A 26226-nucleotide genomic window follows, 5' to 3' on the forward strand; every position below is an offset into this window, starting at 1 on the left:
GAAACTGACTTCTTTAGAGGTGTTCGCGGAAAAAAGAAATCACTCAGTATTTTATCCCGCATAATGAATGCACCCCCGGACTTGACGCATATTTTTCAGGAAAAAAAGTGCGTTCATTATGCGAATTAATACGGTAGTAGAAAAATGATATGAGGATGCAGTATTTGGATTTTGCCTGAAAATGAAGTGTCCTATCTACTACATGCAGTGACCAAATGCCATAACTTCAAAAGGCAGTTTCGTAGAATATAGATGTGCTTGCCAGCTTTATTTATTGCACAATACAAATCAGTTTGAACAAGAATAAGGTTTCTTGAATCATTTCTGTGCATGCACAGCAAAATACCTACAACCAGTCATTCTCCAACTGATGCATGCTTTAAGAAAAAAAAATGCAATAGGCCTACGAAACACAGATGGCAACAAAGGCAATAGAACTCTTCTTGGCATGCTTAAACAACAGGTGTAGAGTGAAGAATCACAGCCATCTAGCGCAAATAAACTACATAATGCTGGCGTCTGACATAAGCAACTTGCATGCAATATGGAGAAACAAAAAATTTCCAACTTCATTATGAAAACTGTGTTAATAATGCATTAGATTTCAATACTAATTTTTACAGCAAATTGATGTATTTGTTGCAATCCATTCATAGCCTGACTTCAATAATTCAAACTATATTAACGATAAAATTGTGCAAGGCAAAAAACAAACAGAAGGTCACTTGAAATTGAACATCATGCATGCTTGTCAACATTTCCTTCTCAAAGAAATTCGAGAAGGTGCTTTCGTCAGGGCCAACGGAAGACTAAAGACCAGTGCCAAATGATGTCTCCATACTCTACTGATCATATTGGAGGTATTGTTGTGAGAAGGTCTCCAGTTCGCTCATCAAATAACCAGCCTTGTTTCTGCAATGAGAGGAACAACAGTCAGTCACTCTTTTGTTGTGAAATGGTGTCGTGAAATTTCACAAACTAGTCAAAGCATTCTGGTTCTGATGCCTGGCCATACGTCTGTCAATTCAAGAAGCATGCGATCTGCTTCATATATACTTCACAAATATAATGTAAGCATGAGTATAACTATGCAGCGAGGCTAGCCTCTCTTAGGTTTGAAAAATACATTAGGAATATTACTACACTGACCTGGCACTGCTATTGCAGCTGTGCACAAGGGCAGACATACATTTTTTTTTATATTGTCAAATCATTCTCTATAAATTGTTCATTCATTCTGCTATTCACCGCATTTGCTTAGTTCTTTAGCTACAATCTAACTAAATAGAGGGCAAGTTCTCGTCAAATTAATTTGGATGCTGCAGGTCAAATGCATGGAACCACTTTTGATTTTTGGTATGTGGGGCAACTCACTTGCTGAACACTGCTTAGGGCTTAGGGTTGGCAAGAATAATAGCATTCTCCTGGGTGGATGATTCGGAACATAGCACGTATGGCACTGGTCATACAAATAAGATAGTAATTAGGTGCCTTGATGAGGCAGTGGCAGTGTACATAGAACACATCAAAACATGCTGCTTCTTCAGCAAATCATCTGAACTTGCATGCTCAGAAGAATTATGCAGAAACAACACTCACAAGCATGGTAGACAGTTGACAAATTGAATGCCACAGTGGCAAACCAAATAGTGAGAACTGACAGGGCTTGCCACAATATCTCAGAAGCTATGGCATTGCACTGCTAAGCTCAAAGCTATGCGTTCAATCCCTGGCCCTAGCAGCTGCATTCCTCTGGGGACGGAATGCAAAAACATTTGTATACTGTGCATTGGGTGCACATGAAAGAAGCAAAAGTAGTCAAAATTAGACTGAAGTCCCCCACTACAGCGGGCCTCATAGCCAGATTGTGGTTTTGGCAGGTAAAACCCCAGAGTTGATTTATTTAAATAAATTACATAAACATATATTGAGAGGAAGCATGTCAAATGCACGGCCCACTGTTCTCTAGCTCTTCTCCTGAGTACTCACATGCTCCCTTGAGTAGTTAACACGCCTATCGTAACTCCTCAACAGGCCTTGCAGCAACGTGAGGCCTGTAGTAAATCATGTAGTATACTCTGTATGCCACCAAATACATGACATGAATGCGACACCATTGACATAAAGCTTAAGGCACAATTTTCACAGAATCAAGCGAATTACCATTCTGTTGCCAGTGACATGTACTATCTCAGTTAGTAACATCTTGCACGTACGTTTCGAGTCTGAACACTGAGATTAGAGTTCTGCGAACTTAAAAAAAGGATGCATGTTTGATGCTTCAGTAGGACCGTGTGCCTTAGCAGTTAATTTCACTATACTCTGTTTCATACATAAGAGGCAATGCTGCAGAATCTACGCAAGTAGTGCAGCCATAGAAGTATTATTTCACGCATTTTGCAGTGCCGTTGTTTTTGATCTGCAAAATTTTTATAAAGTAACTACTTCACATACTACAACTGCTGCTTAAGGATGCAAGTCTACGTTGAATCACACGTCAGTTATGCACATCTGTGCTTATAGTAGGCAACATACTATGTTTTGGTTGCAGTGCAAGTGATGCTGTGGTTGCTGGTGGCAGAAGCATGTTACTCCACTCATACGATGCTAAAAATATTTAGATGCCTGATGCCTTTCATGTAATAAATAGCCATGTTTTGCAACATAGAAGTACAAGACGCAATTTGGTTCGAATTACATGGCAGGTACCTAATATTTTTTTATTAATATGCGACGCACTACTTTTCAGTTGCTGATACAAACAGTGAGAGAAGCCTCTTTAGCTTTTGTAGCGTTGCCTGCTATTTATGAAACAAAATACAGTAGACTTCCGTTAACTAAATTTTTCACTTAATTTGATTCCGGCCAAAGGTACCAGCCAGCACCCATGCATTTATATAGGCTCAAACTTGCGTTATTTCGATCCTACAATAGCCTTTTGCTGCATAATTAGAACTTCACCTGTCAGTATGCATGCAGCTCACCCCTATGGTGACTTCAACAGCGACCACATTAGTGGCAGCGTCTGTCTCGGCGGAGCTTAGGGGTCAATGAACGTGTTGAGCACACATCATTTCTTGACAGACACTTATTTTCAGCCCACTTTACAAAGATATACAAGCAATAACCGCAGCTCACAATTGGTTTATTACGGTATTTACCCAATTATAATGCACACCGTATTCTTGAAAGAAAATTGGGCTGAAAATTGCCTGCGCAGTGCAGTTGAACACAAAACCACCGTCACACCGTTTGCATGCATTGCCGCATAACACATCTGTACTGCGGCAAAGGTGACTCAAATGGAAAAAAAAAAAAACGGGTGTGGCGAAGTTGACTTTAGGAAACCGGCTGCCAACTTTTCATGCTGAAAAAGTCAGGTGCGCGTTAGGTTTCCACTTCGTTTAGCAGCTTTAATGACAGTTCTACGTTAGTTTACTACGTTAGACACAGAGAAAGTGGGCGCAAGTTTGGTTTAGGGGAGTGTTAGAATCGGGCAAACTCTGCCGAATGATTCAGCAGCATGTTCTTGCGTTTTTTCTGCATGTTACTAAATTCGACTCGCCAGATAATTAGATCCATTTCGTTGGTCCCGCCATCATCGGAAGCAGAATTAACTCTCGAATTAATGGAAGTCGACTGTACAGAATACAATTAAAACAAAACATTTCTGGTGACAACTCTAGTGCTTTTGACTGTAATACAGCTCGCACTCGTTATGACAGACCCACACATAACACACCTTCTGATATAACAGACCATACTTATCACTTAGTGTGGTCTGCCTATATTATTCCTCAATTAATTCTGTTTTGAACAAACTCAGGTACGACTGATACTGCTAACAGCATACAAAATATGGGGCAAACTTTGTCTAGATGAAGCATATGCAGTGGTGATGTGTGCATTGCATTGAATGCAACTTTCCCCGGTCCCTGGTGGAAAGTGCAGAAATACATTCATCTAAAGAAGTGAACAAACCAGCAGGAAGCCTTGCGCATCAGTACGCCATGCAATGCCCTGCTGGCTAGCGGTGACTTTTCGAGATGACCACACAAGTGGCCCACCACGACTCACCGATGTCGGTTTGGTGCCGAGTCAATGCCGAGGGTTCCACTAAGCCTAGTGTGGCCTGACCCGCTATGTTTCAAATTCGTAGTGGATGGCACTTCAAACACAACTGCCGACGAGTGCAAAATGCATCGTTTTGAGAGCACTTTACCTTCTCATCGTATCAATTTGCACAAAAAAGCAGATAACCTGCTAGTTGCAGCATCTACAATGCAAAACGTGTGGTGCAGACGAGCTATCTCGCAGTGCAGCAGCAAAATGGCTTACTTTATTCTAATGACCATTATCGTGTGCTAGAAAACAAATTGTAGCCAATTTTTGTGCCGGCAATGGTGGCGCCGCACACAGGCGGGCCGGTAATATGGATAGCTGACCACAATGGCAGAAATGTTGCTGAAAACTTTTTTCACCAATAGGAATATCCGTTGTGTGGGGAGACTGCCAGTTGTCGACTGCTACGTCTGGAAAAAAGCAATGCGCTGGATGCTGGTGTGTTTGTACAAGCACCGTAAATCTGTGGTTTCATCATCTCACCCTTATAACCCCTGATTTTTTTCATTACTTTTGCAATCACCTCTGGGTTGGAATAACCAATCAATTGACGGCGACTTCTGAGAAGTTCCATTGTTTCATGACATATTGTAACCCTAATTTTGGAAAAACAATTTGAACATAATAAACCTTTCTTATTGGATTATTACGGTCTGTTGTAATGAGTGTTGGCTGCGTACTTCATAACAGAAGGCGGACTAACAATATTTGTACAGTCACCCAGAAAAGTTTACAGGACACAGGACTTGCAGAAAACCTGAATTCCCCAGTGCTGGACACATAGCCTCAATTTCAATGTTTTAGCATGTAGTAGCCTTTCCAACCTACCAGAAATCAATTAATTTAGAAGCACCACACCTCAGTAGAGCAGAAATTCACATTTGACATGAGACCCATGTACCACAAAATTTTGTGGACGACTGTACATTGAAAGTAGGAGGCATTCTTGAACTTTCACTGAATTAAGCTGTTGACAGTACCTCAATGTTCTGGCATTGGTTGTGGCCTCCTCCATCTTGGCGATCTCCTTGTCCAGCTTCTTGATGTCTGCATCCATATCATTCACCACTTCGTCCACCACATGTCCCAGGCGAGCAAATGTGCTTGACAGTTCCCTGCAAATGCGAGGCAGATTTGGCAGTATATAGTATCAACTACATGCCTGCGATGGATTTGTAGTCAAGCTCAGAGAGCATTGTGTCAAGGCATGCGCATGCCTTGAAGCTTCATGACGTTCACAGAAAGAGTACAGCACGTCTTCTGCAGATATAATGGAATTATATCTAATTGGTTATAATTGGTTATAACAATTAAATCTGGCTACTGGGAGTCTGCGCCAAAAGGATGGAGGGTGCCGTAGCTGGTCGTTGTTACATTCAGTATTGCTATAACTGGTTATGTTGTAAGTGAGCTCGACTACTGTATTCTGTCTAATAATATGTCTTGATGTCTGTCCCCTCTCTGTTTTTTTTTATGTCACCCAGTTATACCAATTATCGGCTTAATAACAGAATTTTCTTGGCACTTGAACAATGTTGTAGTTAGTTTCGGCTGTATTCCAATGTCCTCAAAAGCATACAGAAGCAAGCAATGAGATCTGCAATCTTTTTGTCGTCATCTGCAAAAGTTGCTCTTTTACAGCAACGGTTAAAGTTACTTTGTTTAGCTTCCGAGGAATATATTGCAGGTATCACCACTATGTCTCCTTCGCAGAGCTTGCTGGACAAGAAATCTGTCGCCACCCATAATCTGATCCTCATGGTTGATCTATGATGTGCAAGCCCTCCTGCCGTTGCCTGCCGTTGCCTGCCATTGCTGTTGCCATCTGCGCTGTCATCGTCATCGGCCCCGCTATTGCTGTTTCAAGATGCATTTGAAGCTTTCATAAAAGAGGCCCCCCCAAAGTATCTCCCCCTTATCCTCAATGCTAGAGCAAAAATTCTGGCTGAACCCACTTACGATAATTTTCTAAGTCATGCAAGAGCATTCATACAGCACCCATGCTTTATTCAACTTCCATTACAGACGGCTGAGTGGAGCGTGCTGCACCTGGTGCAACAAAGTGGTGCATCTATTTGGCTTCGTCGCCTTTGTAGCCAAATGCACGGCACATCTTTGGAGATCTTATGACCCTCTATGCGCGAGCCGTGCATGCATGTTGATATTTTGACAGCACAATGGCGGCGGTGCTCTTTTGCATGTACTCCATGCCCATTCTCAACTGTTGGTGTAGCGTACTTGCTTACCATGCTGTAAGCCTAGGCTAGATTCCTCGTTGGGGCTAGATTTTTTCTTAATTCTTTTTATGCAGTCATCAGGCAAGATAGGCAGACCAATGTCAGGGTAGGGTAGCCAAAGAAATGCTCTTGCATTTAAAAATAAAACGCTGAGCCCATAAGTGTTCCTTACAATTACCTAGAGGCAAAACTGACGCCTGGTGTACAGGAATGCCAGGAAGTGGGCACTTCAGATTTGAATCTTTCTCAGAGAGCCAGGAGACCTTGGCGATGCATCTGGCGAACAGCATTTCGCCTGTCACAATGGGTCTTTACTAAAACAGCATGCAAGATGCTGTTTTCTTACATACTTTCATGTGACAAGACAGTTTATCAAAATCTGAGGACTCATGCTTGGTTGTACAGTTATATCAAACATGATCAGTACTGCCGGACTGTGTGTCACTTTCAATCGTGAGTGTCTGCTTCACTTACTTGTTGCACTTCATGCAAGTAAACATGATGGGCAAACCAATAATTATTCAATCAATATTTTTTCTAAGAAAGCTTTGTGCAGTCATGACCGTTTTTTAGGCCAAGCACATCCATGTTGTCACAGTGCCCATTAGGAAGCTCACACAATGGTGCCAAATTTCTCTACAGGTAATGTTGAAAGCAGCTCTATGGCTAAAGCCAATGGGGAGACACCATGGTCGTGCCTTTTCATCATACTTACTGCTGCACTTGATGAGAGCAGTTGGCACTGGTGAGGTCAACGATTAGGCGTAACTTTCGCGTGGCATGCTGCACATACTGGCGCTTGAAGCAACGTTCCTTTGACCGATTGGTCCATGTGAGCCGCTCAAAGAGGTAGAGTGCCCCGTACGTCCCCAGCGCCACTGCGATCACCTTCCACCCAATGGCACGAACCATCTGCAAAAACAAACCACATGATGTCACGTACACACGCGAGCGAAAGTCTGGAGACCACTGGTGCCGAAAAAAAATTATGTGGAAGCATTATATGGCTCATGAGGTGAAACTTTTGGTGTTTTCAGCATTGGCATGACCATGATGGTCCAAAAAGTAGTGAGCCAACTGAGGCAGTTGATTATGTCAATTAAGACAAAGTTAATTAAGGCGAGATTAATTAAGACATGTTCAATTAAACTAGAGTTCGTTACGGCACTCAAACCCACACCCCTTGGTGTTCAGGTAAAGCTAATTATGGCATAGTTAATTAAGGTAGAGTTAATTAAAGGGACCCTCCCCAGGTCTGGCCATTTTCAGCTGACAAGCGCAGAGCATCCATTGCGTGATAACGATCATGTCTGCAAAGTATTACATCGCTACACACCGCGGAAAGATCTGAAATTTCAAACCAAACGCCGTTCTTCCTTCTCCTCATGGCCGCCACACTCCAAGCTGGAGGATGACATACTCGTGTGCCTGCACTACGTACGGGTGTCCGCAATGTGAAGTTGCTCGTGGTGACACGTGACTTCAAGAATTAAGACATCTGTTGTATGTGCGATCGTATGTGCGATCTGAATTAACGAATTGAAGTTTAGAGAAATAATAAAACACACAAACGGAATGTCTGCGTGTTTTTTGTTTTACTACGTACCAAGCAAGAGCGATAGATGTGCTTCTGCTTCGTCTGCTTGTTCCCATGGTCGTGCGGCCACGTGCGCAGGTACCGAAACTATGCCATTTTCTACCGTGTTCCAGCGCTTGATCATGCTCTGCAATCCGCTTGTTGCGCCACAGTATTCGTGTAGCACTGAATTATACCGCAAATCATGTTTCCTTGTGCACAGCGTGCAAAATTGTGTGCTGTGCGAACGAGACAATAGCTCGCGCACAACGTCGTTAGCGAAAATGCGTAGCGCCGAGAAAGAAAAGGTGAGGAGAAAAAAAGAAAATGAAGGCGGGCCCTGTGACGTATGCGTCACGCGATCCTCGAGGTCCGATATGGGAGAATGCAGGGAAGGAATTTTGCTTGCAGAGGCTGGACGGAGCGAGTGAAGAGAGCATCTTGCTTGGCAGTAGAGCCCGCCTGCTGAAATCATGGGTTCGCGGCACTGAAATATTTGTATCTCAGCTATTAAGGAGCCGACTTGAAAAATTTTTGTGGCAGAACGCTCCCTAGAGGACACGTAACAACTTCTAGCATATAACCAAAATTTGCTATGGGGCCTGGTGAGGGGCCCTTTAAGGCACTCAAACCCACAGTTAAGTGTATAAGCGCGACTGAACGAGGACGTAGAAAGAAACAGATACACAGACCCAGGCACAGGAAGTGCTGTGTCTGTGTATCTGTTTCTTTCTACGTCCTCGTTCAGTCACGCTTATACACTCTACTATGGATTCTAACCAACTAGCCCGCCAACGTGTTTTAATAAAACCCACAACCTTTGTTGAGAGCCAAACCCTCGACCTTTCGTGTTAATTAGGGCGCAGTTAAATTAAGATGACTGAAAGAGATTAGGCAGCGCGTGGTGGTCGCAATGCTTTCGCTCACATCCACGTAGGGACAACTAAGTGAACCTTGAATTTTATTTTCTTTGCAGCCTAGGCTGAAGGCTGCACTGAAGTACTTCACTGTACTTCACTTACTGCACTGCACTGAAGTACTAATTAATGCTTTGAGACAGTTTCAGGTTGCACAAGTATGTCAGAAGAACTGTACATTTTTGTTGATTCTGTGGTCTCTAGCTCCTGACTGTGTCCTTCCAGCAACAGGTCCCTGCAGTGTCACATGGCATATGGAGGAAATACAAGGATGGCAAACCGGGTGAGTTTGAACTCATCCATGATAGCAGTGTACAGGAGATGATGATACAGAAAGAGAAAAACGGTCAAGTACTGTCCGACATTTGAAACTTTATTGGAAACAAAATTGGACATATGTAGTATGAACAACCAAAAAGACAGGTTTTGTTTCCAATAAATTTTCAGTTGTCAAACAGTGCACGGCCCTTTTTTTTCTGTGTGGTGATTTCTTGGGTGCTGCTATCTTGGCTGTGGCAGATGCTATAGTGGAAGGCTCCAAAATATTTTTGACAACCTGGGGTTGTCAGACGTAACTACATGGCTATTCTTGCATTATGCCCTTCGTAGAATGCAGTTGTGGCACCTGCGAATCGAACCCATGACCTTGTGCTCAGCAGTGGAACAATATACTATGCCTCTGGGCCCTACTAACAGTCACATAAAGAGAAATATTGTGATTCCGCAAATTGCACCTTATAAGAGAATTTAAAGCAGACAAAACAAACGAGTCATGTAGTTTGTTACTCTAATGATGAGTGTTTTGAGAAAGCATCGTGGACAAAATATTGGTGTAACCTAAAGCAAAATGTCAAATACAGCAACTTCATATGCTAGAAATGTTGCACTGGCCACAATTTACAGAGGTGCAATATGTTCCTGTTGTGGAGTTGTATTAAATGAGAGCTAGAACGTAATTTTTGGAAAACTGACAATATTCAATTTCTCACAATAAAGTACGGTTATGCCTAAATGAAATGCTACGTAATTAAAGATTCCTAGAATCTGACATTCTTCTTCAAGTGCAACAACACTCCTCGAAACAGGTCCAGAGGTTGCACGATAAAAGCATTTCTATATGCGCACCACATGAGAGAAAATTCCGAGCCAAGACCAAGCTTACGTCCCACCTCTTGACTCTTCAGAGCATGCTGGCTGCCGCAAGCATAGCCACAATTTCATATCTTTTTTTTGCTCTGCCGTACAGTAGCCTTGCTTTTTTTGACAATTTGTTCTACTTGTCAACTTTATTGTTTCTACTTCCAAACAAGCAATGACTCTATAGTTCTGCCCTGACATTTGTGGTAATGACATTTGAGGCCACCTCAAAAACTTCTGCAGAGCTTCTTGCGCACATGAATGTCCAGTTGCTGTGTAGGATGCTCAAAGAAGGAAAGAATATGATCGCCAACAGCTGCATGCATGTGCAGAAATCACAATGATTGCTTTCCGTTGAATAAAACAAAACGTATAGTTCCCTAAGGAGTTCAGACAGAAGCATTCCAGCACGGTGGTTGCATGTGGTGATTGGCGCAAATACTGTATCCTTAGTTCTAACCAAACAATTGTTATGCTTATTATTCAATGGTGCTTAGCAGCTTTTTATGTTTCTCCTATAATATATTCAGTTTCCTTGCAGATGTGAACAAATATATGTGCACGGAAGAAAATAGAATGAGAACTGCAGGACACGCAAGACGCGAACACTTACACATCCTCCTACTGTTAGCACGCCAAGAGCAGTCTGGGGTGTTGGGGAGACCACAGCCAACTTGTGCACTATGCCCAGGTAGTCTGGAGGAGCTGCCGGGAACACTTTGATCTCGTTGCTCGGGGTCTGCGGTGTGCTCAGCTGTGGCCTTGGAATCTGCACATCCAAGGCTGACATGACGCCGTGCTTCTCACGTAACAGCAGGTATAATTTTCTTTTACCCTTCCTTCATCAGGACCGGATGTTCCGATCGATTCGTTGGGTTTAATGTCTCAAAGTAACTCTGGGGCTATGGGAGACAACTTCGTGAAGAGCTCCTAATTAATTTTGACCACCTTAAAAAAATTAAATTATATGCTGCATTTTACATGCCAGCCCCATGGTATGATTATTTGGGCACGCCACACTGGGGGACTCCTGATTAATCGTGACCACCTGGGACTGTTAAATGTGCACCAAGTTTGAGTACATGACGTTTTCGAATTTCGTCCCCATCGTAATGCAGCCACCACAGCCTGGGATCGAACCCACGACCTTGTGCTGAGCAGCAGAACACAACAGCCACTGAGGGAGCAGGTACAGAATTCTCAGTTAATTAAGTGCAATATTTTTAAAGTGCGTCAATGTTGTCCTGTAGCCATTCCTTAAGATGGGTCGTGGCTGTGTAAAAAGAAATGGGAGGCAAACACTCAGCAGTTCCATTTGAATTGTTATCAGGCCTACAAAGCATTTTGGCAAAATATATTACATGCCATAGCATAGGCCGAATGCTGTAAAATGAACAGCACAATGTGCGTGAACTAAGGCATGAGTTCCAGCAAAATCAGCAACATAGTTAGAGTTCAATTTTTTTTAAAATCTGTACGGTTCTTTTTTTTCTTTTTTGAGCGAAATCAGATTTTCAAAGCTAAATCTCAATGCTACGTCAGCTTCAGGGCACATCTTGCAACCACAGAACTGAATTCTGGCAGTAAAAAATTTGATAAAAGCCCCAACACTAGCACAGGTTTCTAGGTATTTGACCTGAAATGTGCTATGACATTAAATTGGCATTCCTCCTAGTTTAGGTACACCTACAACATAGAACATCTGAGAAAAATAGGCCTTTGTATAACATCACAGAGAAACAGCTTTGATGGTCGAAAGCTTAAAAAGTAAAAATTTAATCTCGTCCTTACAATTAATGAGACTACCGGTAGTTAAGACAACCTTATAGGTTGGTTAATGAGAATGCAAGTTTTTCTTTGTATATCACAGCATGATCATGGCGTTATATTTCAATATTTGATATCTGTAGGCAGTGCATATGTATTCCCTAAGGGGACTCTGTGCGCAATTGTGCATGTTAAGATAGTGGTGCATCAAAAGCAAAAGCACCAATGAAAACAAGTTATATTTAATATGCATCGCAAACATCTTGAAATACTTCGATTGGACTTGAGTTGCAACACTGAATAATATGTGTCAGGCGTTTTAGTAAAATGGGTTGAACGGTACACATCTTGGTGTTTGCTCTTGCGATCAGTACGTCTCCAAGCAGCGGGTTCAATACTTTAATTGATTTTAACAAATGTTTTACACACAGACATATTCTCCAAAACACTGCATGGGTGTTTTCCAGTGCTAGACATGAAATAGTAGTTAATGTTCTGATATGTGACATTCCCATAGAGAGTTCTCACATAGAGTCAACGATCTGTAAGCTTGACAAAAACTCACTGGAGAATTGAAAATCTTTTATCTGTTCCGCAGCAGTTTGCTCTTTGTTATTTTGAAGATGTGATGAACGTGGTGAAAATAAATTTTTGATTGAGAAGATTAATTGGCACCTGAAGCAGTGACTTTGCAACACCTTAGCCCACATACCGTGTTCGAGTAGCTGACGCCTGTGGCCGGGTCCACCTTCCGGTGTTGCGTGAAGAACTTAATCATGTTGGCCAGGCCAAATGAAAAGCGAAACTGCAGGTCTTCTTGGAAGTCGCAGCAGAGGCTCTCACAGTTGATCCGGTACAGGACCTCGAAATTGTGCCGCGGCAGAACGTTGAGCATCTGTGGCTGCTGCTCCGATGGTATCAGCGATGACATCCGACCTGGCGCAGGCAAAAAAATGGTGAAGGTGGTATGTAACTGATTGCTACACAGCATGTCAAAAGTGATCAAATTAATTAAATTCAGAGGTTTTATGCGTCAAACCACGGTTTGATTATACCATTTTGTAGAAGGGAGACTCTGGATTAATGCTAACCACCCGGGTGGCTCTAACGTGTGCTGAAATCTAAGCACACCAGCTTTTTTTGCGTTTTGCCTCCATCAAAATGTGCACGCCACAGCTGGGAATCAAGCCCATGACCTCAAGCTCAGCAGTGCGACGCCATAGACACTAAGCTATCACGACAGGTTCATAAGTGATCACTACAGCTAAACTCTGCACATATCATGTGCGCAAATGCAAGAAATGCACATGTCACTTTGTTGATGAGGTGGCCCTTAGGTATTTGACTGCTTAGAATAGCAAGCTGTTGCAATAAACAATGTTACAATGATTGATGTTGCAACCCTGTTCATTTATGCCCACCAATCTCAATACTTTTTTATAGTACCTTCCAGTTTACATTTAAAGTACTTCTTTATGCTCTGTAATGTGTACCCTAAGGTACTGGGGGCAATGGAGCCAGAAGTGCTGAGGATGATACTGGCACCAGCGCAAAGTGGTATAGGACAGTCATGCAAATTGAGACAAAGGTGTCAAGGAAGAAGAATTGACTGGTTGCATGTGATGCCATGGAACACAAACAAGTTTGTATGCTACAGAAATGCAGTGACAAGACTGCAACTACAAAGCTGTCAAATGTTGATTGCCTTGTCGGCCACCAGAGGATGCAAGCATACAACAGTTTTCAAGCTGCTCACAGATACTACTTGGCCACACGGGAAGCAAAACTTGCGCAAATAGATACTTTGTGTTCCATGACACTGACAACACATTGCATTAACTATATGCAGGGTGCTATAGCTAACATAAGCCAAGCTGTTGAAAATCCGGTACAAGGTATGATTATGACTCTCAGCCTGAACAAGCCTCGCAGTTAGCACTTTTGTGACCACTGGTGTGTCACAGTGCACTACCATATATGTAATCACGTGCCACCTTTGTGTTTTACATGCAACAAGTAAAGTATGGAACAAATACAATCCTAATTAAATCAGAACAAGGTATTCTGAAAACAAGTGAATGAGGTGCTTTTATATGCAATAACAACTTTTCAATTGAGAATCATGCCCTTATTATACAAAAATTAACAACTTGTTCAATTACCATATACATGCGAGTAAAAGCACACGCATTTAAGGATTGCACCGGTGTAACACATTGAACTTTGCAGCATAAATTTTAAATGTCTGAGGACACTGCGCTTGGCATGTGGCGTCTTCGGACATTGCAACAGTGACAGCAATGAGAACTGAACGGGCACCAGGTGCATGGTGCGAATATGCGGACAAACAAATGTGTGATACAAACTGTAGCATACGCTTTTATGTGTGGACTGTGCGGACTTATTAGCAACAAGCGAAAAACTTACGCATGTTGTAGAAAACGCCCCGTCTATGTGATGTCCTGGGATGCTGTAGGCTGTGTCCAGTTCCCTCAATTTATGGCTGTGCTGCTGTGTTTTATTAAAAAAACCGCAGTGCCAGCTGTCGGGCGTTGTTTCATTCACTGATGGTAGTAAACATGTTGTATAAAATGTGACACCTCCTCACTCATGGCAGGTGATTCGGAGTTGGAGTAGATTTTAATGAAGAAAAAGGAGGAGAGGTTGGCCTAGAGAGTGGGTCTCTAGCCTGCTACTCCTCACCAGGGCAAGGAGAAGGGGGAGATACAGGGAAAGGTAGGTGGCAAGTGACTACAATATATGGTACAATGAGCTACTATATACATGTTGTCCAATATGCAGATGCACGCTTTAGACTTGAATTGCGCTTGAGGAATGTGGACCCTTCAGATGCTATTTTCTGTTAACCTAAGGGGTTTCTTGGCACAAAACATGCCTTTTGGGATTTCTGGAACGGTATTTTAACAGTCCACATTGACATAACGTTTGCATTTAGTGTCCCTTTAAAAGCTTGGCTAGTGTTGGATGGGACCATCCTGTATATTGTGCACTGCTTACATAACTACTCTCCCTCCAAGAGTCTGCACGTAATGCAGGCAATGAACATGATCCCATTTGCCAAGTTTTCATTCCTCTAGTTAGGTCGTAGAGCCACTCCCATAGAAAGATTTCTCATTTATCAATACTTTTTCTCTGCACCACAATGGTACGGACAAGCACCCAACCCAATCAAACATTGATGCTCACCAGTCATCTCCTTCTGGGCATTCTCGACGGACATCTGCAGGGTAGTTGACAGGCGGGCACGCAGGTTGCATCCAAGGCCGCGCTCGACATAGGCGTGCAGCTCGCGCTTGTACACACCCAGCACCAGCGGGTCCGGGTGGAAGGGTCGCTCGAACTCGCCAACCAGCAGCTCCAGCCGGCGGATCTCCTCGCTCAGGGCGCCAGCCACCTGCTGCTCCACTTGCTCTACTAGCTGCCCGATGCGCTGCTTCGCCTCCTCCGTCAGTAGCTGCAGCTGCTGCTGCGTGAACTGCAGCCTCTCCCACTGCTCACGCCGAAGGGTCTGCTTTTCTGTCCTGTGTATGGGAGAAAGAAGCAGCAGGAAGATGGGGTGTGTGGTTAGTGGAATTGGGTATATATGCAAGCAGTGACTAGGAGATGAAGTTTATTGATCAAAGAACGTATATACAGCAACATAGAAGGTGAAAGGGTTATGAAACACGGTATCGCTGACATCTGGCAATATTGGCAGGCCTAAGATACAGCCACAAAATTTTTTTGAAAAGACATGTATGGCATAAAAAAGAAAGATCATAATGATAGTCCAAGAGATAGCAAATTAAGTGGTAGCAAGGTAAGAAAAAAAAATGCAGCATGTCCGACGAGTTGGAATCTATATACAGCAAAGCTTTGTGTGAGTGCATAAAAAGTTGAAATATTAGGACACGAATGCACACGTGCATGCACAAATACGGGCGCACACAAATTATTTCAAACATCATTTTACATGGAGGCTCCTCTATATCTACATTTTAAACTAGGCTTCTTACACAGTCGAAAACTTCGTTGCAATTAGCTTTTCAGTCTAAAGTACAAGAGTCTTTCCACACTTTGCCTCCATCGAAATGCGGATGTTGTGGTTGGGAATTTGACGTACGGCCTTGTACTCAATAGCAGAATGCCATAGCCATTAAGACACTGCGGCATGTAGAAAGAGAGCGAGTTTATTGACAAGAAAGGATGAGAGGTCTGGTCTGGGAGGAAGTGCTACCATAGTAAATCTTTCTGCCCAGCAACTACACTCTGGTAAAACAAGACAATGGAATAAAAAAGGGTTGCCTGCAAGGCAGCCATGCTTTCAGGCAAGGTCGCAACAAGGTGCAGGCATTTGCAATTTTGCGCAAGGTGACCTCGAAATGCAAGAAAGCGTTTTGTCATAGAAGAAGAGTAGCCTGTAAATGAAGACATGTGAACTGACAAGCTAAAGCTTTCTACCAGCAGAAAAAAATAGATTTGGGTAGTAGTGCTGTTGCTACCCTTTACAGTGGTCTCTCATGCAATAACTTTTTCTATTACCACCAGGGTGACATTTTTGTATTTTCTCTTTCTTCAAAAACAATACTTGTTCAACACAAGCACATTATGGTCATTGCTGTGTAAACAAACTTCCATGCCACTATGTACCATGCAACAAAGTAGGGTTTTTTGCAACACTGCCAACAATGCTTTACCACTGGGGTAATGTGGATGGCTGCCTTTTAGATAGATCATTGATTAAAACCAGGGTGCTCCAGAGGTGACAGATGTATAATAATAAGAAGTGCAGTTGATGGACACACAACTAGAAGTGCAGTGTGAACAATGCACAGTGATAAATGGCCATCAGCCAGGTTCTCACTTGAGCAATGATGCCTGCTCATAAACTTTGTCCATGATGGCTCGTAGCTCACTTGTGATCTTCTCCCCTCTTTGTGTGTGCTGCTCAAACTTCGTTTTTACCGCGGACTTGGAAAGACACTCCTGGAAAGAGTACAATAATAGAGCCTTTAGTGACGCACGTGCCAAGCAGTATGCTCCCGACTTCATCAATCGTGAATGGACGTCACAGTAGGTCACTTACCTCAAATTTCCTCTCAAAGTCTTGAAATTCGAAGTACCTCCCTTGGAACCCTTCGGCAAGACCTATGCCCGCTGCATGGAAGAGACGACAAGTGATGAGCTCTCTTTGAGCTCTCTTTGTTGCACATTCACGAACAGCTTCCTGCCGCCAATACTGCCAACTGCTCACTCATCACATTAGGCACGAGTAATTCTCTGAGGTACTGAATGCTGAGCGAGTTGGTATTACATAATGACAATGAATAGTGCAATAAACAAGGGATGAGAAAGAAACATGACACTGTGCTCGTGTTGTTTCTTTTTTGACCCCTTGTTTATCATGCTATTTGTCACCAGTAAGTAATTCTCTGAATAGAATTCCTGTTAAGGAAGTCTGCCCAGAGAATTCCTTAAGGTGTTGGCTCAGGCTCTGATGCTCTTATCTAAATACATCAAAGTGGAGAAATAGTTTTGCCGGGCCAAATGAATTTTATGAGGCTTGCATTTAAAGGAAATTATAATCTAGTAATTGTAGGCAGCAAATGTTTTACTTGGGCGGCCAATCTTTAATAAAAGTGGTTGGATATTGCAAAAGTGGAGAAAGAAAAGAAAAGGAGTTCTAGTAACAAGTTTTTAGACTCTGCAACTTGACAATAAATAATAATGTCAGAAGTCTGTAAACTGCACCCATTAAGGTACTTAAAGTCAACAAACTTGATGTATTGTACACCATTCTGCAAAATTCCAGTAATTTGTGAGTCGGACTTTTACAAAACACTTGTAAAGTCTGTAATGCTTCACATAAACTGTAACTGATGTAAACTGCACACAGATATATGAAAATTATCTGCTTTAGATTCTTTAGCAGATGCACTTTATAGAGCTATGAAGTCTGATTTTTGGTGCAGAGTTATGGATTTGTAAACTTGGTGCTTCAATTTTTTTTCTTTAAGTTACAGATTTTTGGCAGGTTACGTAAAATATTTGAGGCCCTAAATCAAAACTCTGCTTGTTAGACTCAGTAAATTCTGCTTTGTATCTAAGTTGCAGTAAACTCCATTGAAATCAGTCTAGCAGTTGTCCAACAAAAGCGTGTGTACATTTTACATGTACTATTTGAATAGGGAAATCAAAGCTGGCTCTGAGCTAAAGCTTCCTCTCAAAAATAACTTAATGTGGTTGGGCATGCATCGAGGCAGAGAACCTAGGAATACCTGAAGTGTGTGCAACTGTGACTGGAGAGAGCACAGAAGGTGAAGAAATAAACACAGCCTCACTAATTCTGATAGATACAGTAATGGTGGAGAGTAGATGTAAAAACTGAGTCAAATGTTTATAAAATCTAGATATTTCTAAATTTCTGCAAAGCAAATACCCGTGCCACACGGCCACAGGAAATGACATTAACTTGCTAATGTCTTAAACTTTAATGCCATCCGCAACGTAGCGCATTCTTGTAACTCACTTGGCCATCAAATGCGCACTCCCGTTTCCAATGTCTCCACATTCTGATGAGACTAACCGAATTCTTAGTCAAGTATAATTAATATATTCTTCACTTTCTTTTAAAAAGACCTCTTTTCTCGCGGCATAGTGTGTTCTTACAATATTGCAAATAGCTTAGCCACCGAATGCATACTATCGTTTTCAATGCCTCTGCCATAGCCATGGTGGCCCCATTCTGGTGATATTAAACAAACATGTAGATAAAAACTAATATATTATTCAATCTTATTTTAAAAAAGCCAGGAGAAGCTGTTTGACTGCATGGCGGTGACTCCTTGCTTTGTTGGCCTCATACTGAAGCCTTTGAATTTCTTGACAATGTTTGGCTCGAAGAAGCACATGCACCCCCTCAAACAAACTGGAGCACACAATCAGTCTTCAGTATTGCTGCTTGAAAGCTTCGAAGCTGTGAGTGCCATTCTTCCAATTTTAATGCTTTGGCTACGCTATGGATTGGCCATTCAGCCAGCTTCGGCTTCAAACAGTTTACGGTTGGGTGCAACAATGACATTCCTGAAGTAAACTATGTGAAATATGCCTATTAATGTTTCTCACACCATTTCTTAAACACTTGCTCCCTAAATAACTTTTTATTGTATTACAATTGGCAAGCAAACTTAACTTTCACTTCAGCTATCGTCATTGCGACCTTTAATTTCATTAAAAAACTTAAGGTCTTGCACTTTTAATGGCACTAACCTCGCCCTTGCAGCACGGGTATAACACTTCAGCATAATTATTCACAACAGCAAATGAGTCCTATGGAAATTTTTTAAGTAGAGCAAGTTTCACGAAAAAAAAGTCATCCACCTGACAATAGCATGAGGCTAAAAGAAAATCCTTTCATGAATTATTTATGTTGTTCTAATGGGTACATTTTCTGTCACAGAAGTTGAAGTGAAAGTTACTCTTGCATTAATAATGAGTGCGAAACTAACATGAAATTATAAGCATTCAACCTTCAGCAGTATTACAAAATGGCAGTTTTCTGTTCTCTGCTGCTGTTTGTATTTAAAGCAAAAAGACATACACATTATGCATATCCTGCCTGCTGTAACTCATGCATTTAAGCAGATCCAGGGTGTTCTTTCTTTCTTTATGGATGTCTTAGAGTTGTGTTGTTGTATTTTGACATTGCCAACAATGAAGTCAGGAAGGCTCTGGTAGGACTGCGCCGAGCCAAGAAATCAACCATGAAGACGCACTTCTCAACTGTTCCACAAAAACAAATGAAAAATGAAGCACACTGCAGGCGTCTGGTGTTCCTGTGACTTTTGTGTGTGAACGACGCAAGGAGGAAGAATAGATTTGTACAAGCAAAAATAGCTGGTAGCCTTTGCTGAGTGCATTTTATTTGTTTGTGTCAGCCTGGTTCTCGTCTTTTCACGCAGTTAGCTTCTTGAATTCACATACCAACTGGCAAGAAACCAGATTCTTCTACAATACATATTTCACTAGCAAGTTGATGCATGCTTATTACAATCAAGAGCAGTGCTTTACTTTTCGTCTCCTGACCAAGAAAATTGGGTGCATATTAGAACTGAAGATGGGTCAGAATATAATAACCGCCATGTAGGTTCATTCTCCGAGGTATCTGTGATTTCAGCGTTCTAATCTCGTAAGAAGTGGTACCATATTATGCTGTACTTCTATATTGCCTGTTTATATGCGTTATCCATTCAGTAGTTCCTATTATGTTATATAGGTACATTTTCATCTTAACCTTGCTTTTATTTATTAAACCCCACAGGAAGGTGTTAGCTATCACTTTTACAGTTACTGAGCGAGTGCAGGGAAATGTCACCAGCAGTTAAAGGTCTGGCCATGTTGCAGCAAGACTGACGTTTTGATGGGTTGCAACTCACATAGAAGGAATGACAAAGGGAGGAACCACCCAACAGCATGTTTAGTGTATGTGGCCTTGTTCAATGACCTGTTTTTCCATTAATTGTACAGGAAAGCACTAAAACGAGTTCTTCCCTCTATCAATAAGGTGATGCTAGAGTGTGTGCAAGTATGGAAGGAAGCAATAAATAAGAAAATAAGAAAGTTGCTGCTTGAAAGTATTTCATATGCAATACGGAAAAGTACTGCCTCTCAGGAAAATGTAGCCTAGTGTGCCCTTGCCAACAGACGTGAAGTACTCAATTATGGATGCTGGCACTGGCCTAATTTTAAAGAATATGCGGCCGTCTAGAGCCTCTAGCATCTTCACAATATCAAACAGGGCTAGGCCAATGCGAATGATTGCAGCAAAGCCCCAAGTCTTAAGCCCCAAGTCTTAATGACTGTTCAGGTCATGGCCATAATAGACAACTTTCTTTTCTTATCGACGACACATTCTGAGAGACCAGAAAAAGAGGGACCATTTTGCTGTATTATTTCACTTAATAGCTGCAAATCCCGCTGTAGTGGTTAAAGGGTTCCTGCAATGCTGTTGAAAAGGTTGCTGGACAACACGGATAGCAGCATCACAACGTGGTATTTCCGTGCACTTCATGGGATGGACAAGTTGTCGATGTGTGGCAGTGTGATTATTGGTCAAAAATATGTTGTCTTATTCACGTATGTGCAATATTACAAGTACAGCTAAATAACTATGGCATTGCATTTTACAGTCTTTAATTCAAGTGCAAGGTGTTGTAATAATGGAAACGACGCCATCAACATGCAGAGCATGTGGTGCTCCAACGTGCATCTCACGGAAGCTGCTGCAACCACAGAAGTGACGTCATGGCCTCCGAGACAGGACCGCGCACCAATAGATATGGAAAGCCATGGGCATGCCATCAGAAAACTGAGCAGGTCTGGCAACCACGGCACACCAACTTCTGATATGTAACTTCGATGCTCTGCTGCTATCGGGCACCACAGTTCTATTTCATAGGAGAGTGAAATGTGGCATCCAGAGCTACGGAAGTTCAAGACAGTGCTAGTTCTCATTTTGCCCATTCTTTAAAGTTTCTGTAATCTGCAACTGAGGTTTGCGTGTGTTGATTATTCTAATTCCCTTTGCTCTTAGTTCTTTGACATGCTAAGAAGAGTAGGTTACAGCAAGAATGGTTGCCTTAGAAAAGCATTGCAGGGCCCCTTTAAAGGTATGGAAGACTACACTGCTTAGAAAGGTTCATGTGCAAAGACGAATGTACAACAGCACACGAAGGAAACACGAGTGCCAAGCTTACAATGCTGGGGTAGGCCCTGCTGCTTGCGCAGCCTGGCATTGAGGACCTCCCGTGCCGACACGAAGAACACCCTGTCCTCAGCTTGCTGGCGATTGGCAACTTTCAACTCGTCCACCAAGAATGCAAGGTTTCGCTCCAGGTGTTGTTTCCGTACCTGTGGGGAAAGTGGCATGTGTGTAAAGAAAGAAATGCGCATGTAGCACATTCATAGGCAGTGGAAAAAGATAACTTTGACGATGTTTTCTTTTACTTTCCTATACCATACGGTAACTACTAATGTGTAACCAAAGCATACTAAACATGCGAGTCCTACTTGCCTTCTCAATGATCTCCGGCTCTGACGCTGATGCATCCCAGCGATTGTTAAGGATGAATATGTTTGGCTTCGAAAGGCGCTCGCTGACCTTGTGAAAGAAGTTCTTTTCCTGTAAGCACAGCGTACACAACTTTGGTAGTAGCGTTTCCCTTTCGATATGCACGTAAGCATTGTTGCCATGGTAATGCCAGAACAGTGTTCCCATTTTTTTTTTTCTTGTGAGCATTCTGTTAAACCAATGTTCTAAACCTCCAAGAATTAACTAAAAGGTCTTGCGAATCTTGTTCAAGATATGCTACAAAAGATTACAAGATCAAATATCTTTAAGAGGCATTTTTAAGTCTAGAAGCATCAGTCACTTTGGTAGCAATGCTACAGATACAAGAAAGACATATCTAAGGCAAATGTTTGTGACAATGGCAAAGTGCTTAATGCATATCTTTAGAAGAATGCTCAATGTTTTTTAAATTCAAAACGTGTATTTGTGTAAATTCAACATATGATTAAAAGTTGCAATTTCTAGTACTATCAGAGGCACTGCTGATTCCGCTGAAATGGAAGATTTTACTAATACAGCAGTTAAGAGACTATAGAATCTGTTAGGCGACCTCGTTGACAAAAAAAAAGTTGCACATGATATTGATTAGAAGTATTGTCCGAAATACAGTTTTGTCACTTAGAAGTCAATGCTGAGTGCCAAACGACTTACAGTAACCATCAAAGTAGACTCAGCGTTCGCCACAAGCACAAACACATCAGCATCCAGACAGTGCTTGTCAATCCACAAATCAAGATTTGGGGACACATCGATGCCAGGGCTGCAGATAAATATGGTATACATCAAAACTTTTCTTCCGATATGACTGCATCATACAGAAGCACATGTTGACATCTGCACTCTGAAAACGGTTCACACGCTTTGGGGCATATCTTTGTCCTACAACAATAAATGTCGTCTGTCTTGCTTGCATTTACTTTCTTTAATGCTTTGTGCTTAGTTCCTTCCCAGGTTAAGAACGGCAGAGGTCAAGAACGGCACGCGCACTGTTAGCATGACGTAGCATTCCTTATAGAAAAGTAGGGAGCGTACCTAAGTTCCTCACTGCAAAACAACCAATTTGAGCACAAAATAATCGTACTTGCATTATAGCTACTTCAAGCACAGTTTATAACGTAGTACGTTATTAACAGCCTGGCAAAAAAAAACAAAGGTGTGTTATAAAATACAGGCACAACTACTGGAGCTGAAAGATAATATCATGTGCATGTAAGGAAGCAGACTGCAATATGGTTTGCCTTTATCAATGAGACAAGATTAGAAAATAATATTGCATCTATGGACCGGAAATTCACAACACTGATACAGTGTTTTCATTCAACAACTTTCAGAATATTATTTTTAATGCACATCGATCAGCCGAACCAGACAAAGCAAGTAAGATGAAATTAATGACACACCACTCCAAGAGCATTACTTTCATGTCGCATAGTTCTCAGTGAATTGACAGGATACCCATCATAGACCTCCAGTGAGGCATAGCATTGCATGTTGTATCCCAAAATGCGAGTTTCACCAATAGTGACTGACTGCGATTATGGCGCCTACCAGCAAAGAGCATACAAATGCAAGTGATAGGCAGGCTCATACCTGTCGACGAGAACTACATCATCACGCAGAAGACTGCATCTGTCCTTCGGCCAGAAGATCCTCACCAGTGCACTCTCGCCAAGTGATTCAGAGTTTAGTGCATTGGCGAGCTGCAGCACAGACTACAAGAACATGAAAGAATAGCAATTAATGCAAAATAAAGAGCACAGTTTAAGAACAATAGACGAGAAACGACTGCTAACACAAGCTGCCTTTACATGTATCGCCTGAAAATCAATTTTTGTTACAAAGTTCTGGTGAACTTAAAAACAAAACCCTAGACTGTACCTCTACATTCTTGGGCTCACTGGAGTCCTCAGTCAACAGATATGCTTCAGAGCTGTCTGACCCTTCTACTTGAAGAAAGCAGTTTGTGGTGTGTCCCAAACCACTAGGCAAAATTTTATCTTGTAGCATGGAGTTGATTACTGTGCTCTTCCCATTGCTGGTCCTAAAGAAATGATAGAAATGACCAATGTACTGACTACACAACAGCAACTACTGTAGGATGTGCAGCATGGAACACAATGTCAAGGTAATGTGAGACTTTTCATCAGTCGAAGAAACATTACCTGCCAAAGAAGACGACCTTCATGTGATCACGTGACAAGACATCTCGAATGCCAGTAATCTTGACTTTGAACTTTTCCACCTCAGAACAGTCTTCAGCCTTGAATGCTTCCATACCAGAATTGAGGGCTATAAATATGCACGCAAAACGACATGGCTCATGAGGATAATGAAAAATGTGGCACGGACCTAATGTTTCAACGTTCCCAGCCCACTAGTCTAGCGAAAGTGAGTGTAGTGCACTGTGGAGCAAGGAGAAGGACATCATTCTGTAACAGCCATGTTTTAAAGACAATTTTTTGTCATGTAGCCACAGGGATGCAAAACTTACTTAAACAGGAATGCCATACCTAGAACCTAGCACATATATTCCCTTGTTTCGCCTGCTGCACACCACGCAAGCACTCTCTATATAGGCCAAGCTGGCAGAGGTGTAAAACATCGAGTGAGGGCACACGAACTGTCTTTAAATAATAGCGTCAACGAAAAATCATAGGTGGAACGTTAAAAGACAGGAAGACAGCTGCATGGATTTGAGAGCAATAGGCGAGTTAGCTGATATTCTAGTTGAGATTAAGAAGAAGAAATGCAGTCGGGCAGAGGTCATGTAATGCACAGAATCGAAGAATGGGTGGCAAAGGAAAGGAAGTGCAGTCGCATGTAACCGCATCTAAGTGCAGTGATCACACAGGTTAGTATGAATAAATTCCCCTGCGTAAGTGCCTTTTTAACGGGGATTATAAGTGCCAGTGGTTCAAACACTTAACTCAAGTACACTCGCGCTCACTTCAGAGCTTTTGGTGTGAACATGAGAATCGGGTTATATATATATATAAAAAAAAAAGAATGACGTCAGTGAGTGTCGCATAATTTTACAGGACTACAGGGTTTGTATTCGAGACCCGAGCCCGCTTCCTAAGGGCTTTTTCTTTTTGCGATTTTCTATTGAATGAAAAGAAAGTAAGAAACACTGAAGAAAATGCACACTTCTTCGTGAACGCGCGGTACGAAAGCAGATAGAAAATCTAGGGCACACGCTCGTAATCACTAAAAGCTCGCTCTCATAAGAAGAGTTAGCTATTGACAGTTGCTAAAGAAATTAGCACGATTATAGTAAGGTAAGGCTCACCTGCAAGAAAGGCGTGGCTTTCTTCCACGTATCCCTGTATTCCCACGAATACATCATTGATTCGCTTCTTGGCCGACACGAATATCTTCAGTGGAGAGATAGTTAGATCCGCGAGTTGCCTTGTGTCTTTAGGTAAGCTCGTCAGTTTGGGCGGTGATCCCGACACCGGCTGGCTGGGGGGACTCGGATCAAGGGGACTCAAGGAAACAGACCGGCTGAGTGAGCCGGACATGGTGCAGTGCAGTTATGCGGGAACAAGCTCGAAGATGTGCGTTTCACGTAGGTAAACGGATACGTCCGATAGATCTGGAAAGTAAAAACCCAACTTACAGTCGGCGAAACACCCACTGCATAGTTAGAGCATGGATACAGGTGCACTTGTTTACACGAGAAGCATGCAGACATCCCAAGCTCTAAAGGACGTCCTTGCGAAGCACATGTTTACGTTATACGCATGACATGCGCTGGCCGAACTCCTTCACAAGGGAGACTTGTGGGTGGGCACAAGGTGTATGAAAATTCATTTCAGAGCAAGCAGGTGAGCCTTACGGGTCATTTAGGACGCATTTCATATGGAGTTTCCATTCACTAATAAGACGCAGCAGACATTCATGCAGATATTCTAGGCAAATGGAGCGATGACATAAGTTTGGCAAGCGCCGTCTTGCGATGATTATAGAGAAAAAAATAACACGTAGTCTGATGCCATAGCGCTTACAGCGCCATAAGTTCATTATAAACGGGTGCTAAATGCAAAATGCATGATATGCCCTAAAATGTATTGTACAAGTTATAGGAGTTAAAATTTGTTTATATTTAATACAACACGAAATAAAAGACGATATAAATGGTGTTTATATTTTCTCAGCAAAAAGTGGTGCCCAAAATCACAGAATTACTATACTTATGGTGTATGGAATGGGGCAGTGTGTCATCCGAACAGAAAAACCAGAGTTTCTCACCATGTTAGTGGAAGAACAATGGGAGAACCGGGGACGCTTCTGCGATGACGCCGCCAGTAGGACGCTGCGATCGACCGGCGTGTCTAGCGC

General features: G+C 42.2%; 1 protein-coding gene and 1 long non-coding RNA gene across 2 annotated transcripts in view; one reads left to right on the top strand and one right to left on the bottom strand.

Annotated features, from left to right (window-relative positions):
* Nucleotides 1-6654, top strand: part of LOC139056355 (uncharacterized) — a 54333-nt gene extending 47679 nt beyond the window's left edge. Inside the window, exon 3 of the long non-coding RNA XR_011512312.1 lies at nt 5836-6654. This is a non-coding gene — a long non-coding RNA (uncharacterized lncRNA). The remainder of the gene's footprint in view (nt 1-5835) is intronic.
* Marf (Mitochondrial assembly regulatory factor) lies at nt 234-25863 on the bottom strand. Its single transcript, XM_070534522.1, has 16 exons — nt 25724-25863; nt 25175-25480; nt 24048-24174; nt 23764-23926; nt 23476-23597; nt 22537-22645; nt 21829-21936; nt 21512-21665; nt 16843-16913; nt 16621-16742; nt 14964-15298; nt 12469-12692; nt 10603-10758; nt 7075-7271; nt 5103-5237; nt 234-912 (listed from the first exon to the last, which is right to left on the bottom strand). The coding sequence occupies exons 2-16, from the start codon at nt 25404-25406 to the stop codon at nt 843-845; spliced, it is 2325 nt and encodes a 774-aa protein (XP_070390623.1). The 5' UTR covers nt 25407-25480; nt 25724-25863; the 3' UTR covers nt 234-842.
* Nucleotides 25864-26226: the final 363 nt, after the last annotated feature.

This window comes from Dermacentor albipictus, chromosome 2 (genome assembly GCF_038994185.2).
Source record: "Dermacentor albipictus isolate Rhodes 1998 colony chromosome 2, USDA_Dalb.pri_finalv2, whole genome shotgun sequence".
Lineage (NCBI taxonomy): Eukaryota > Metazoa > Arthropoda > Arachnida > Ixodida > Ixodidae > Dermacentor > Dermacentor albipictus.